At 45.1% G+C, this 15,254-nt stretch overlaps 2 protein-coding genes across 6 annotated transcripts in view; one reads left to right on the top strand and one right to left on the bottom strand.

The window, feature by feature from the left end:
• Positions 1-1,263, top strand: part of LOC108436379 (KH-type splicing regulatory protein) — a 15,888-nt gene extending 14,625 nt beyond the window's left edge. For both annotated transcript variants that reach the window (XM_017712822.2, XM_017712821.2), the window contains 2 exons: positions 1-107; positions 1,132-1,263. The exon at positions 1-107 is cut by the window's left edge and continues 72 nt beyond it. In XM_017712822.2, the coding sequence (XP_017568311.2) occupies positions 1-107; positions 1,132-1,140 (116 nt within the window). In that variant the 3' untranslated portion in view covers positions 1,141-1,263. The remainder of the gene's footprint in view (positions 108-1,131) is intronic.
• Positions 1,264-6,007: 4,744 nt separating this feature from the next.
• On the bottom strand, positions 6,008-14,791 carry r3hcc1l (R3H domain and coiled-coil containing 1-like). Of its 4 annotated transcripts, none has more exons than XM_017712825.2 (7): positions 14,690-14,791; positions 12,104-12,654; positions 11,145-11,329; positions 10,705-10,775; positions 10,464-10,559; positions 9,709-9,849; positions 6,008-8,973 (listed from the first exon to the last, which is right to left on the bottom strand). In XM_017712825.2, the coding sequence occupies exons 2-7, from the start codon at positions 12,632-12,634 to the stop codon at positions 8,921-8,923; spliced, it is 1,077 nt and encodes a 358-aa protein (XP_017568314.1). In that variant the 5' UTR covers positions 12,635-12,654; positions 14,690-14,791; the 3' UTR covers positions 6,008-8,920. The 4 variants fall into 4 exon arrangements, with proteins under 4 accessions (XP_017568314.1, XP_017568315.1, XP_017568312.1 ...); XM_017712826.2 differs by having other exon boundaries at positions 12,104-12,651; positions 14,690-14,772; XM_017712823.2 differs by lacking the exon at positions 14,690-14,791 and adding an exon at positions 14,257-14,683.
• Positions 14,792-15,254: the final 463 nt, after the last annotated feature.

Below are 15,254 nucleotides of genomic sequence, written 5' to 3'. Positions count from 1 at the left end.
CGGATTACAGCGCCGCCTGGGCGGAGTATTATAGACAACACGCTGCTTATTACGGCCAAACCGCACAGACAGCAGGCCAGCCTGCAGCCGCACCGCAGGGCCAACAGGTATGCATGAACAGGCACTTGGGTGAACGTAGCGGAAAACCAGGACATGTAGTTGATGTAGTTAATGCATCTAACAAGTAATGGGATCTTATCACTGTATGACACGATTCATCTGTCAGTATGGACAAAAATACGGGTCAGATAAGACGCCTGGTCTGGGTATCCATTCAGATCCGCGAATGCATCGACTGAAATACCAGAAAATGTCACCAGCACGTGTTCATATACTGGTACACATCCATATTGCACACAGTAAAACGTTTCAGCATGTAGAATAGGAGCTTTTCCACGTCTCATCACTGTGTTTACATACAACATGCACTAGAATTGCTTTACTGTTGGATGTGCCTTAAGCTCATTCAGCCCAAATGGGTAAGAGCTTGATGTGCCCAGTCGCCCAGCCAGCCAGCCAGCCAGCCAATGTTTTCATTCATCCTGGAACTGTGACTTGGTTACCGTTAGATCCACATTACTTCTTTGCACTTGGTTCAGTTTATAGTCCCGATTTCAGTAGAAGAACAAACTGAGTTCAGCTTCTTTTATTATAAGGGTTTAAAATGACGTCACCGTCTATTAGACTGGAGAGAAGAGCTACAGCCTCATACGACGCCCAGCTTCTGAAAGGAGCTTATGGAATATGAACATCATGAAGAACATGACCAAGTGCGCTTTAGAACCACCGGTGGTCCCGAGGAGCTTAAGAGGTTAAAAACAAATTGGCGAGAAGTGCCTTGTTCAGAAGTGTAGCTTGTAAATAGTGAAAACCTGTTCAGCTTTGTTGGACCCTGAAGTCACCAGGGCTGTTCAAACGCTTTGATACTTGTTGGCCAGGGTGTCGAAGCTCCAGCGCAAAACTAAAGCAGAACTTCAGACACTGAAACGTGGTTTGACTGATCTACGTTTGCGATAAGCGGGAAAAAAAACTGGCCGTTTAATTTCTAGACAGACTTTTTGGTTTTGCTCCTTTTCATGGTGCCTTCATCTTCCACACTGATGTTGACTCTGTCTTTTTGTTGTTTTTCAGGCGCAGTGAAGAGAACTTGGACAAACTCTCAGCTCACTGGTCCCTCCCACTCCTCCTCCTCCTCCTCCTCCTCCTCCTCCTCCCCGATAACTTCCACTTCTCCTGCCCTCCCCCCTTTATTTTCCCCACACTTTCCCTCATCAATTCTTTATCTTCCTCTTCCAGGTGACAATGAACAAAAAGAAGCCTTTTTAATTTTTTGTTTTTGTGGTTTTTTTTTGCGCTCTGCCCTCCTTTTTTCTGCTGAAATGGACTAAAACCAAGCGTAGCCCACTTCCTCTTCCTTCATCTCTCCCGCTCATCCTCACCTCCTAAATGTGATTCTAGAACCGTCGCCAGGGAAACTAAAGGGAACGTGTCGCATCATCACTGGCTAACCTCCTCCATCCTGCAAATGGACTTGCACTTCATGTCTTCGCATTTTTTTTTTTTTTTGTCTTTTGGTTTGTTTTTTTAATAAAATGTTTAGTAATAAAGCGATAACAGCGGTCCGTTAAACATTCAGGTGTTATTGCATTTGAACGTGTCTGGCAACCGTGTACAAATTAATTTTATTTCCCCTCCTTTTTAGACTTTTAATTTTGTTTTAAAATGAGTTTTGTAGTTGAGTTTGAAACATTCCCAGTGTCCTCGCTCCGAGCTTTTACTGCTTCCTTCTGAAGGTGCGTGTGCTCGACTGACTGCATGGTCGTCCTACCGTTTGAATGAGGTACCGGTTACGTGTGTGTCTGTCGTGCGAGTGATTCTTCCTATTTGACGTCCTTTTCTTTTCCTAGTCGTTTCTCTTTTTTTCCTCTTTCTTCAGTTCGAGTTCAAGAATCCCTGATGTATAAATATATATATTGAACGCTTGGTTGTTTTTCTTTTTTACTGCTTGTTTTTAAAAACTTCACAATAAAAGGAGATATGCAGACCGTTCTTTGTCTACACTCACTTTGCTACTGAGTCAGCAGAGTGCAGTCTACTTTTAGTTCATAGGAGCTCATGACGTGGCGTATAATTACCATAATGTGATTACATTTCACTAAAACTCATCAGGTGCAGCGACCCTGTGTAACTTTGGTTTTTCTTTCTGTAACATGTTTCAATAAAATCAAAAAGTGATTAAAGAGGTGCAGTTCGCTTTTTGTCCAGTAGGGGGGACATGACACTACTGTGCAGCCGTAGCTCAAAACTGAGGGGGTCTAAAGTCATTTAAAGGGGGGCTCCATGGCTGCGTAATTAAATGTTTAAGATGTAATTGAAGGCAGTCGGAGTGGTTTGGTGTGAAATGCTCCACACTAGAGAAACTTGCTGAGTCCGAGCTGTTGGGCGGTGGTGATGGGAACCAGACGTCTGAAGAGTGTAAGGCCTCTAATGCCTTGATGCATCTGTAATATAGGTTTCACAGGATGGTCGTGTGTGTGTGTGTGTGTGTGTGTGTGTGAGTAAAATCATAGTTGTCTTTTAAGGCAGTCCACCTCCCAGAAAATGCACCCCCTCTAAAATCTGGCTACGTATACAGCTGTGATCAAAAGCTTTGAGAGTGGCACAAATTTTGCTTTTCAGAGTTTTTTTAGCACCTTTTGTTAATGTTTATATGGTCTAATGAAGTAAAATAAGCGTGTATAAAATTATAAGTGTTTAGTTTTTATTGATAACATCCAGTTTAAGCAAAGAGTGATGCTTTTTTCTTTTTTTTCAATCCCCCAAACTGGGAAATTCCACCTCTGCATTTTAACCCATCCATGAAGTGAAACACCACACACAGGGGGGCAGTGAGCACACTTGCCCGGAGCGGTGGGCAGCCCTATCCACAGCGCGGAGCAGTTGGGGGTTAGGTGTCTTGCTCAAGGACACCTCAGTCACGGACTGTCGGCACTGGGGATCGAACCGGCGACCTTCCCTAACCTCCAGCCCACGACTGCCCCTAATATTTACAGTGCTGACCCTTCTTCTTTAAGACTTCTGCAGCTCGCCTCGTGCTGGATATCAGCTTCTGGGCGAAATCTGATGGCAGCCCATTCCTGCCTAATCAGTGCTTGGAGTTGATCACAGCTTCTGGGTTTTTGTTTGTCCACCCTCTTTTTGAGGATGACCACAGGTTCTCAATGGGATTGAGATCTGGGGAGTTTCCTGGCCATGGACCCAAAATTTCACTGTTTGGTTCGCCAAGCCACTTGGAGCACCGCGTCACAAGGCGAACGTGATAACCATCACGCTGGAAAAAGCATCGTTCATCTCCAAATTGCTCCTGGATTGTGCAGAGAAGTTGGTCATGTATCACGGCCGTTTAAAGCAGTCCACCTGTCAGGAAATGCACCCCCTCTCAAATCTGGCTACATTATTATAATGTCCACGAAACTTATACAGGTGTCTCACGTTGGTCCAAAATAATACCAGAAATGTTTTATAGTAGCATCAAACCTGCTGGGATGCGCACTGCTCCTCAAAGCTGGATTTCCTGGCAGGTGGACCGCCTTAAACGGCACCCCAGTTAACTTTTTCTGTTGACACAGCTGTGATATAATTTACACCTGTATAAGTTTCATGGATGCAACAAGAGTTCCGTGGCAGGTACGCTGCTTTAGAAGGGGCACCCCCTATAACCTTCTTCCTGTTGACACAGCTGTGATATGTTTATACTCACACTTAATTGTGACCAACATGTGAAGCCTATACAAGTATGGTAGAAGGATGAGTCCACCATGAGATGAAATGATTTTAGCTGTGTATCCATGCAGGTTACATGGCAGCAATAAGGGTGTATCCCGATTTCTTCTGGGCCGCATCTCCTGAGAGATTTTACAAGTCACTGCCTTTAGAGTGTAAAACCTAAAGAACCTGATCCAGACTGGAGAGACGCACCATAAGTGCTGAAATTCATGTCTATATTTTGCTGATTAATAGCAACGTACAGGTTTGGCTGCACATAACCTCAGTGCAGACTGTTGTTTTGTACATCGGTCAGCGGTGGCGCCTGTGGGCCGCTCTATACTGCTCTGACCGTTCACCGCTCGCTGGACCGTAGAATGGTCAGCGGTGGCGCCTGTGGGCCGCTCTATACTGCTCTGTGACCGTTTACCGCTCGCTGGACCGTAGAACGTCAGCGGCGTCATCGTCTGCAGGCCGCTCTATACTTCTCTGTGACTGTTTCTCTGGCCGCTTCCTATTTCCCCCGTTATATCAAAAATAGGCCTGCTACACAGCAGAGGGCGCCCGCGAGTGATGAATCCTCAATGAATGGGAGTGAATGGAGCTCCACGGCTGAAAAGTGAAAGTTAGAATAGTCTCTAATCTCTCGCCCAGATCCATTCTTTAGTTCTAGACAGCAGGACGGATTTCACTAAAAACTCACCTCAAACGGGTTTTGGGCAGCAGGAGGCGGGCTTTACTGCTACAGCGGGATGACTGATTGGCGAGAGGAGCAGCTCATTAGCTGTTCGCGCTCACTGACGTCATGAACGTACATAAGGCTGTTTTAAACCCTGGCACATGTTTATAAGCAAATATTGTTTCAATGAGCTGCAACGTCTTCGCGCGTCACCTCATTCTTATCTTTAATACTTTGACTTTTACTTTTCATTCCATTTCTTGGAATGATTAATCTGCTGTGCTGTTCCGTCCTATGCTGGCTTTTACTTCCATCACTATAAAACACTTTCAGATACATTTTAATGTACTAAGAAAGATATATAAATCACTGAGGTCGAGAAGAAGAGCTCGTATCTCTGAAATGGTGACTTCACAGGAGAAGGAAAAAACCTGCATTACTTTTAATGGAAGTCAATTGAACTAGAATATTTTCCAAGTCATTTTGGGTCATTTCTTTTGGTCCAATCATCATGAAATTTATAAACAGTGTAAAGAACAAGCTGCATTTTTAAATGTCAAAAACTGTAAAATGTCAAAAATGGACATTTCTTCCAACAACACTGAAGTAGTTTATCAGTATTAAGTTGTGAAACTTTTTTAATCCCTCAAACGGGTAAATTCCACCTCCGCATTTAACCCATCCGTGAAGTGAAACACCACATACACACTAGTGAACATACACACACTAGGGGGCAGTGAGCACACTTGTCCGGAGCGGTGGGCAGCCCTATCCACGGCGCCTGGGGAGCAGTTGGGGGTTAGGTGTCTTGCTCAAGGACACCTCAGTCATGGACTGTCGGCCCTGGGGATTGAACCGGCGACCTTCCGGTCACAGGGCCAGATCCCTAACCTCCAGACCACGACTGCCCCAAATAATGAAATTAAAACATTGTCCACTAAAATCAGCAGAAAAGGCCATATTCAAGTGTCTTCTCTGTAGAGGATGTTAACTGACAATCAACAAAACATGGAATTTGTCCAGGGGTGTTCAAACTTTTGCACACGAATGTCGTCTCGTCTTCAGAGTCGGACCAAATCATCTGTCGGTCAAATGTGATCTTAACTGTGTCCGTTTTCTGTTTGTGGAAAAGTAAGAAGTAAAAAAACGTTCAAATAGCTAGTCAAAGTCGTTGCCTAGCAACGGCGTCTCAGCGGAGTGACACAGTGTTTGTGGAAAAAAAAAAAACGTGTTAGAACGTCTCTCAACCAATCGGCTTGCATGGCCGGAAGTAACTGCTGTATAAATAAATATAAAATGTGGAAATTTCCTGATATAGGAGTTTGTTGCTCGCTCACTGATTCGCAGGTGAAGATGTGGATCTTTTGGACGTTTCTTCTTGGTCTCTCTGGAGTCCAGTCCATGTTCTCGGTCGTCACGGATACGGTTCTGCCTCCTCATGCGCTCCACAACCCCATGGAATTTGTCCATGGAATGTGGCTCAGCCAATCACATATGAATACACATAAGGCACGTTGAGACGCAGGTAAAGACGCAGGTAAAGACGGTCACGTCACTCAGACACAACAGTTATAAATCTTTATTTTATTCAAATCACGGTTACGAATCTGTACAGCAGTGAAAAAACACCATCACTAAACACAACGAACACACGCAGACGGGTCTGTCACCAGCCTCCGATTCTTATTTGGTACCTGGACAACAGAAAGCCTGTAGCACAATTTGCTGACCTTAAAGCTCTTTGAACGCAGTAAAGATTGCAGTGTTTAGTCCAGAAACTCTTAAAGAACAGTCAGCTGTTCCCTCCGGAGGGTCGACAGACGATCAACAGAAATCGCTCACATCAGCGACGGATGTGGGACGGCCTGAACTGAATTAAGGTTATAGAGATTATAAAGAGTCCTCGGCCATGACGAAGGCTTTAAACCCTGTTCACCCCTGAAGCCAAGGCTACGTTCACATTACCAGGTTCAAGTGACACAAAGCAGATTTTTTGCCCTAATGTGACTCAGATCTGGTGTTTTCAGGGCTGTGTGGACACAAATCTGAACTTTTCTAATCCGACCTGAGCCACTTTCCTATGTGGTCCTAGATGGGATACGAATCCGATTCATGGCCATGTGACCTTAATGTGGCGCTCGGATCGATTCATGCGGTTTTATTCTCCATTGTGCACGCGCCATCATTCAGCGTTACCGTGGCAGCAGCGCCAAACAGACGTGGAATCGTCTGGCTCATTAATGACGGATTTGAATCGCTTACCTAAACGAGTGTGAACCGTCGAGTCAGCGAGATCGGATTTGAGCGATGAGGCTTGTGATGTGAACGTAGCCAAAGTGTCATTCTGTAGTCCCCGTCAGGCTCATGTTAGGAAGCCCAAAGCGGGATTTCTCAGTTAACTGGATAACTTAAACCAGAAGCTGGGTCCAGCAGGAGTGTATTAGCTCAGCTCCAGCTGGACAGGCTTCTGTTTCTGGCCTTAGTTCTCAAGATAATTGAGAAATCCAGCTTTGCGAATCACCCTGATCTTTAAGGCGGTTTTATCTAGGAAGGGAAATGAATGTTTACCTGTGGTAAACAATGATGTTCAAGGTCAGATACATTCCCCCCCATCGTGTCACCTGATCCTCTGAAATACGAGGTCGTTTAGCAGTCAAACATGTGAGCATCGCGACCCACACCAGCCACTCTGACCGCACCCTAAACCTCCCAAACAACCTAGACACCTCATCGGACAGAGCTTGGTGGTTTGTGTGGAGCACACTCCTATAAAAGACTGTTCTTCAAGGGTTCTTTAGGTAAGAAAATGGTTCTAAATAGAACACTCAAAGAACCATGCATGGAGAAAGGTTCTTCAGATGGATGGAGAATGTGCTGTAGACGGTTCTACATAGAACCTTTTCGAACTTTTTCTATATAGGCTCTTCTATTGTATACAAGTTTGGCAACAGAAGAACCCCTTTGGTCCTGCATAGAACATGGTGACTGGCGCAGCAGTGTTAGCTTGCTTTCATATTATTTCAACTTCTTAACGACTCCTATTAGATTAGAAAATCCTTATTTGGGAGTTAAATGTATCGTTTTCCCCCCACAGAGAAAAACTGCTTTGACCTGGAGTCTCTAATACGGGCGTGACGCCGACTACAGAATGACACGACCGCAGAGGTCTGCCCAGTCCTTTCATAGTTGCTGGGTTAGCTTTACAGAGCACCCCTAAAACAATATTTAACCCTATTAAATATTTATTTTTTGTTAGAATACCTAAATTAAAACGTTTCAGTGATACTCATTTCGCTTGTGTGCGGAAGGTCATCGTTTCAGGACAGGCTGGGCGTCGTCTTTTCCATTATGTAATCCAGTGTACGATGGCAAAGCTGTTACTGAATTTGTCCCCATTTCTAAGCTTTCTGGTTGTGAATCGCCATAACACAGTGCAGCCTGGTCACTGGAAACTCAATGAGTGCGTTTTTAATAATCTGATAACTGCAGAAAATTAGATTTGGTGAGTAATCCAATGGTTTTACACGCACTTGAGTGGATTTCTAGACGTTACTCTGACCTAAGAAATCAGAGTGTGCTGTTTACATGACCATTTGAATAATCAGATAACTGCAGTAATCTAATTCTGATCGGATTACTGAATGAATGTAAACACACCCGGTTATATAGCGACTCTAAACAGTGGCTCATTAGGCTGAAGGAGAAATTCGTCAACGTCCTGTAAAGCTAATAATAATGAATAATGAAAGAAAGAAACGAAGCAAGAACCAAGTCCACTGGACCGTGTAAAACTAGAAAACTATTTGGTCTAATGCTCTGCTTAGCCCCTGGAAAACGCTGAGCCAGTGGACTGCCAGCTTTGCCATCAGACAGTGGCCTCTTGCCATCTGGGTAGGTGGATCATGGACGGGTAGTTGCTAACAGTACTACCACGGTGTTTGTTGGGTTAGTGGCCTTAAACGTTTCACTGAGCTTGCTTGTCCATTTTGCTTTTGCTTGGTTGAATGACTGAGAGCTGGACTTTGGCTAAAATAAGAGAATAGAAGATTTTACACTCGGCCCTCAGAACCACCAGCCTGAATTTTCGTTCTGTTTAAGCTCCTAATACACCTGAGCACAGGTAAATCAAGCATCGACACAACCTAGCATGGGGCAAAAAGTTCAAACTGACCCCACCTATACGATACATTATAAAGTTTGCACTCACCTTCTATAATCTTCAACTACTTGTACAATTATTCAGCAAATAGAAACCCAAATGTGTGAGGTTGTGTCCTGCTCTCCACTACTACAAGCTTCTGTAATGGATCAGATGCACTACAAGCTAAACACAGGACTAAAACGTGGACTGACTGGAGGTGCTTGAAGACTGGGTCAAAGACGGAGGCAGCTGTAGACTCAATCCCTCGATGTGTCTAGATGGAGCTCTAAGGAGGGCAGAACACGAGCACCGGCACATACAGCCCTCCGTCAGCTTCACCTCCCCTCCCACGCGTCATCTCGCTGCTTCGCTGCCAAGCGCTTTTGCTCTGGAAAGCAGAATTCAGAAACAGTATGATCAGTTTATCCATCCTGGTCACATTATTCTGTGCATCTTTCTTTGCGCCTTTGCGGTCTAGGATCGTATGACAATCGACTGAGGTGTGGAAACTCAACTCAACAAAAACATTTAAAATAAAGAAATGTCGTATTTCACTTGTATTTCAAATATACAGACACTTTCTTCCGAATTAAGGAATTAAGGAATTAAGGATTATGTCTATTGTCCATAAATTGTAAAGTCATTCTGAACCACATTCAAATATTACAGCAAATAACTTCATGAAACACATTCAACAAACAAAAAACCGTCACTGAGCAATATTCATTTTTTGGCCACTTTATCAGAAACTTGTAGCTCCACCTTGCTGGCGCAGTTAAAGGCTGCAGCTGATCCTCTAGCACTTTGTCAGTGGTCAGTTTCTGACCAGACAACTCCTCTTGTTCAGAGTACTACTCTGCTGAGAATGACCACCACTCAAATAATAACAGGACAGCAGTGCTCCTGTGATCAGGAACTGACAAATGATGTAGAAGGCAGGTGTTTCTAATAAAGTGTCCAGTGAGTGGAAGCAGAAGGTGGGTGTTTCTAATAAACTGGCCAGTGCGTGGAAGTACTAGGTGGGCATTTCTAATAAACTGGCCAGGGTACCCAGTATCTAGGGGTAGTTAGGCTGTTCGTGGACCTATGAGGTCTATGCTTGCAGCTGCATGTGCTGGGTCACCTCTGGCTTGGCGTAACTGGCTCCTCTCGGCCTCTCGCTGCTCTTGGCTCTGACTGCTCTTCACTCCTAAAGCCCCGATCACCAAACGACGGGCCAGAGCTGCACTAGTCTGAGGACGCTCTTTAGCGGGGAGGAGGTAATCTACACACACAGAGAGAGAGAGAGAGAGAGAGAGAGAGAGAGAGAGAGAGAGAGAGAGAGAGAGAGAGAGAGAGAGAGAGAGAGAGAGAGAGAGAGAGAGAGAGAGAGAGAGAGAGAGAGAGAGAGAAAGAGAGAAAGAGAGAGAGAGACAGAGACAGAGAGAGAGAGAGAGAGAGAGAGAGAGAGCGAGAGAGAGAGAGAGAGAGCGAGAGACAGAGAGAGAGAGAGAGAGAGACAGAGAGAGAGAGAGAGAGAGAGAGAGAGACAGAGAGAGAGAGAGAGAGAGAGAGAGAGTGAGAGAGAGAGAGAGAGAGAGAGAGAGAGAGAGAGAGAGAGAGAGAGAGAGAGAGAGAGAGAATTAAATAAAAAAACAAGTGATGTATAATAATAATAATAATAATCTGAAGGTGACTATGGAATTTAATACAGATGATTATAATAATATTCAATAAATTTCTCAGGCTTAATCACTGAATCATTTCTTAAAAGATCATAACTAAACGCAAAAGCTACAATTCAGTGAAGAAACTCATAAGATAATAAACATTAGAATAGAGTGTTAGGGTAGAACTAAGCACTGTAAATAAACATAAATGAGGAGATTGGAGGAGTACCGGAGGAGGCACGGGCTTTGGCTTTAGTGGCTGAGGAAGATTTGGAGAGGGGACGAACCTTCAGCATCGGGTGTTTGGTCCTCAGAGCATCACGCGCTACACACACACACACGACAAAAGTGTGACAAACAGCCCAGGTGTCTGATATATTTACAGCGGCTGGGTTGCAGGTGTGCCTGAAGTTAAATGCATCAAAAGCATTTTCAGAACCTGATTCTGTTTTTCTTATTTCGAGACTGACCTGCTATCGGACTGGAGAACAACCCCAGAGCGTGTGTGTCATCGATCCACTTTACGTCAAACCCTTTCTGCCTAAAACAGTTACACACACACACACACACACACACACACACACACACACACACACACACACACACACACACACACAGAGAACTTAGTGAACTAGACACATTTTTGGAAAAGCTGGTAGTGATTAAGTTATAATTCCTTCTAGACGTGGACAAAAGCACCACATGTTGCTGTTACTGGAGCAGCTCACGTCTTAATACGCTTTCTGGAGCAGGTCGTGGGAATCGTCCCTTCTTCTAGAACACAGCTTCATTTTTAGATTTTTCCTCCCGTTTCTTCTTAAAGACATCATTTTTGCAAAGACGGAATAAATATATTCATAGACATTTTATCTCACGCCATTACTTCAATCATAATTCCAGACAGACTCACTGGTAGGAGCTGAAGGCCCTGATTAAATCCTCCATTTTAAACTCAGAGGGAAAGTCGTAGATTTCTACGATGTGCGAAAGCTCATCCTCCCGAAGCTCCACCTCATCGTCCTCTGGAGACCAGTTATAATAGTTGAACTGTGGATCTTGAGTGGACGTCTTTTCACGCCCTGCCTTCTGGGAGATCTGGAGGTAATCAGTGAGTGCATATCAGAAAAGCACAATACAAACAAAACGATTCAGAGAAATCAGATTTCATGATGTAAGTAACACAAACTTAAAGACAAAGGCATCCAGTTGGCTGCTGGTAATGCTTTTAGCCAGGCGTATGTAACCGAATGCCACAGAGTCCAAATCCAAATCTCTATTTGAGATTATTTACAGGGGAAATGCACAGATTTTTAAACATTTCTGCACAGCGCAGTCGTTCAGATGTAAACAGAGTCATTCAGGGTGGTTTGGTGTGAAACGGTTCACTGTAGGGAAACTTACTGACTCCGATCTCTTTACAGTGGTGGTGATGGGAACCAGACGTCACCATGTCTACAACACAAATATAGCCACTTTATTTACTGGCCAAAACCACCAGAGAACCCACACAAGCCGTCCGAGTTTTTGTATATACATGTCAACGATGGTAAAAACAACGAAATATGAGACGTTTTGTTTGGGGACTATTTTGTTTAGGCCAAAACCTTCTAAAGCCCTCTCAGGACAACGTCTAAGGTATGAGCCAAAGGTTTTTATATCTATTTCGTGAAATAATTTCACGTAAGCTATCCGTAATACTTTTTTGGAAGAAGCACTGAACTCTTCAGACGTCTGGTTCCTATCACCACCACTGTGAACAGTTCTGACTCGGCAAGTTTCTCTAGAACAGGGCGTTTGGAAAATCAGTGGAGTGCCATGAACATCTGGACCATTGAGCTTTTCAGTAAGAAGGCAGGTAAACTGCTGCACCTCTTCTAGAAGGTGAGGATCCACACAGTCTCCTTCATCTGTAAATAATGAATCCCAGTCCTCTCCTTCTTCCTCTTCCTTCACAGCCTCTTCCGCTTCCACATGTTTGGACTCGCCAGCTGCGACCGCCGTCGGTTTCCCGTCTTCAGAGGAGACCCTGTTCCCCTCGTCTTCTGTAGACGACGGCTCCTTTTGGGCCATAGCCTCATCATTTTCTTTATCCCCCTCTTCTTTCTCCCGCCGCTCTCCCTCACCGTTTGGGACGCCCTCATCTCCTGCTTTGGTTTTATCTCCACTTCCTTTGTCCTTCTTGTTCTTGTTGTATTTTCTGGCTTTGTCAGTGTATCGAGGTCTGGGCCGGGATTTCTTGTCCCCTGGAGTTTGGTGGTTGTCTTTGGGCTGGGGGTTGGCGTGTGCGTCCCCTGCTTGGTCCTGACGTTTCTTGGGGACGTAGAGCGGCGCGTCAGGCTTTTTAGAGCGGGCAGGAGCGCAGGGTTTGGACGGACACTCTGGACGGCTGCTGTCCTCCATCACCGCACATACAAGCTCTTCTGGAAAAAAGGATGAGTTTGCCAGGGTCAATTAAAGGAACAAACTCCAGATTATCTGAAAGGTTCAACATATTTTTAAGTAAACATCATCCTGCACCCGGTCAGACACGGCACACCGAACCTAATGCTCTCTACCGTCATTATTTTATTATTCAACTTATATTTTGCGAGGTAAACCCCCACGACTGAAAACTCCTTTTTAAAGCAACCTGGAAAACACAGTCGCAGAACACTTGATTGTTTCGGGAACTAAACTGGGTTGTTGTAGTAATTCCAGCTAGTTACTAAGGTTTTGCTATTAGGCTGCTACGGTATTCCAGCTTGTTGTTATGACATTGCTTGGTGACTGTTAGGTGGCTGCTGAGGTGCTGCTAGACTGTTGCTATGGTTTCCTAGATGGTTGTTCTGCTATCCCAGGTGGTTGCTAATGTGTTGCTAGGCCATTGCTGTGGTATCCGGGTGATTGCTAATGTTTTTGTTCTTCCATTGCTATTAAACACTTTAGGCGGTTGCTAAAGCGTTGCTAGACCATTGCAATGCTATACCAGGTAGCTGCTAAGATTTTGCCAGCAAACCTGTGCGATGATGACGTAAATACTTGGCTACAGAGAGTTGACTGACTGGTGGAATACAAGGCCGTGCTATACGTAGTATTTACTGTATACGTGGGCCTACAATCCTGAAAGGTTTTGTGATTTGAGCCTGAAATCTGTAGAAGAAGAAGAAAAACACAGAGTTGGCTTTTTCTAGCAAGCTTATTAATACAATGACAGCAAGAGCCAGGACTGCACAAATGACTCCTCAAAACACTTTACATTCCCAGCATTTAGCAGACGCTCTTATCCAAAGTGACTTATAGGCTCAGCACTTTGTCGTCTACCTAGAGAAAGAGAGAGGTTAGAGAGAAAGCCAGTCCTGAGCTCAGATACTGCTGGACTTAACTTCGTCTCACGAATCTAAACACCAGCTAATTTAATTTAAGCTAAGTTAATTTAAAGTGAGCCGTTCTCGGATGTGGGCATGGTATAAAAGCACAATGATGGCCTACTCAAACCAGGCGCAACGGCCTGCTGGCAGGCAAGACGGCCTAAAGACAAACAGAGTGGCTCAGAGCGGTTTGGTGTGAGGTGCTCAGTTCTAGAGAAACTTGCCGAGTCAGCACTGTTCACAGTGGTGGTGATGGGAACCAGACGTCTGAGGAGTTTAACGCCTCCCAGAAAGGCACTGCGTGACGTCATGTAAAGGTTATGAACAGATCGCCTGATGTTCGCGACATCGTTTTCACGATAACGGATATCTTTTCAGATCCATGACTATTTTATCATCATCAACATCACATATAAACACTCAGGAGACTCGTGTGGGTTCACTGGTGGTTCTAGACAGTAGATAAAGTGGCTGTGTCTGTGTTGTAGACATGGTGACGTCTGGTTCCCATCACCACCACTGTAAAGAGATCTGAGCCAGTAACAACCAAACCACTCTGGGTGACTGTTTTACTCCTCACAGAGCACCAAGGTTCTTCTGCGGTTCCAAGCTCGACATCATCGCAGTAGCAGAACCCTTTTCAAAAAGATTCTACACAGAACCATATAAACACACCGTCCATCAACCTGGAGAACCAGTTCACCGTGCAAAGACCCAGTGAAGCACGCAGATGTAGAACTCGTGGTCTCTGCCGGAGAACCCTTGAAGAACCGTCGGAGAACCCTTGAAGAACCCTCGTTTTTTTTCAGGTTTCTGGGTTTCTGAGCTGGAAATGAGTGTTAAATGTTAAGAAGTCTGGCGCCTGCGTCTGTCTGCTGGGGTTTTAGCTGAAATAGACGGGTTTTCATCCAGGAGAGCAGAGCTACGGAGCCCCGTGAGCCCAGTCGGACTGAAAGCGCCGCCCCGCCGCTACTAAAGCTGCTGATGTCGCCTCGCGCTCGGCGCGGACCAATAACGCCGCGTTTAAACGTTACAGGGCCGAACTGGAGGTTAACGCCCGCCTTAAACGCGTAACTCGAGCTTAAACAGGAGCGTTTCGTTCACCAACCTTACTCGACACCGAAACGCCGGAATCTTCAAACCATGGCCGGATGTTTGGAGGACGGCGAGGCGGTGACGTCATCGGCAACACGCCACCGGACGGGTTGGCGGGATTTGTAGTTTTCGTAGCGCGCGACGAGCCGTTAAAGGGGAACCACAGCGCGTGTTCCATGACTTTAATGTGGTTCCATAGGCGAGATGTAAACGAGGTCAGCCAGGGAGGTTTGGTTTGAACCGGCTCGTTCCAGAGAAGCTCACCCACTCACACGTCTTTACAGTGGTGGCGTTGGGAACCAGGGGTCGCCATGACTACAACACCAAATACAGCCACTTTATTTTCTACCCACAACCACCAGAGGGCCCACACGAGTCTTCTGGGTGTTTATATGTGGCCTTAATGATGGTAAAGTTACAGAGCCCCGCTTTTGACTTGCCATATACATAAAATAATGCATGAATAATGGCTTAAAAAGGCGTAGGAACAAGATAATTAAGTCATGGCCATGACTTAGTAAGGCTTGGGGACGGGGTAATAAGGTCGTGGCCACGACTTAGTAACGCGCGGAAGCAGG

The sequence above is a fragment of the Pygocentrus nattereri genome, chromosome 12 (genome assembly GCF_015220715.1).
Source record: "Pygocentrus nattereri isolate fPygNat1 chromosome 12, fPygNat1.pri, whole genome shotgun sequence".
In the NCBI taxonomy this organism is placed as follows: domain Eukaryota; kingdom Metazoa; phylum Chordata; class Actinopteri; order Characiformes; family Serrasalmidae; genus Pygocentrus; species Pygocentrus nattereri.
Note: the sequence above shows the minus strand (reverse complement) of the source record. Positions and strands in the feature narration are given on the sequence as shown.

What these genes read in the sequence shown, in the direction of transcription:
- r3hcc1l (XM_017712823.2), bottom strand. An exon ending in ATCCTCACCTTCTAGAAGAG is followed by an intron (nt 11,330 to 12,103) that starts GTGCAGCAGTTT and finishes GATTACCTCCAG; the next exon opens with ATCTCCCAGAAGGCAGGGCG. An exon ending in GTTCTCCAGTCCGATAGCAG is followed by an intron (nt 10,560 to 10,704) that starts GTCAGTCTCGAA and finishes GTGTGTGTGTAG; the next exon opens with CGCGTGATGCTCTGAGGACC.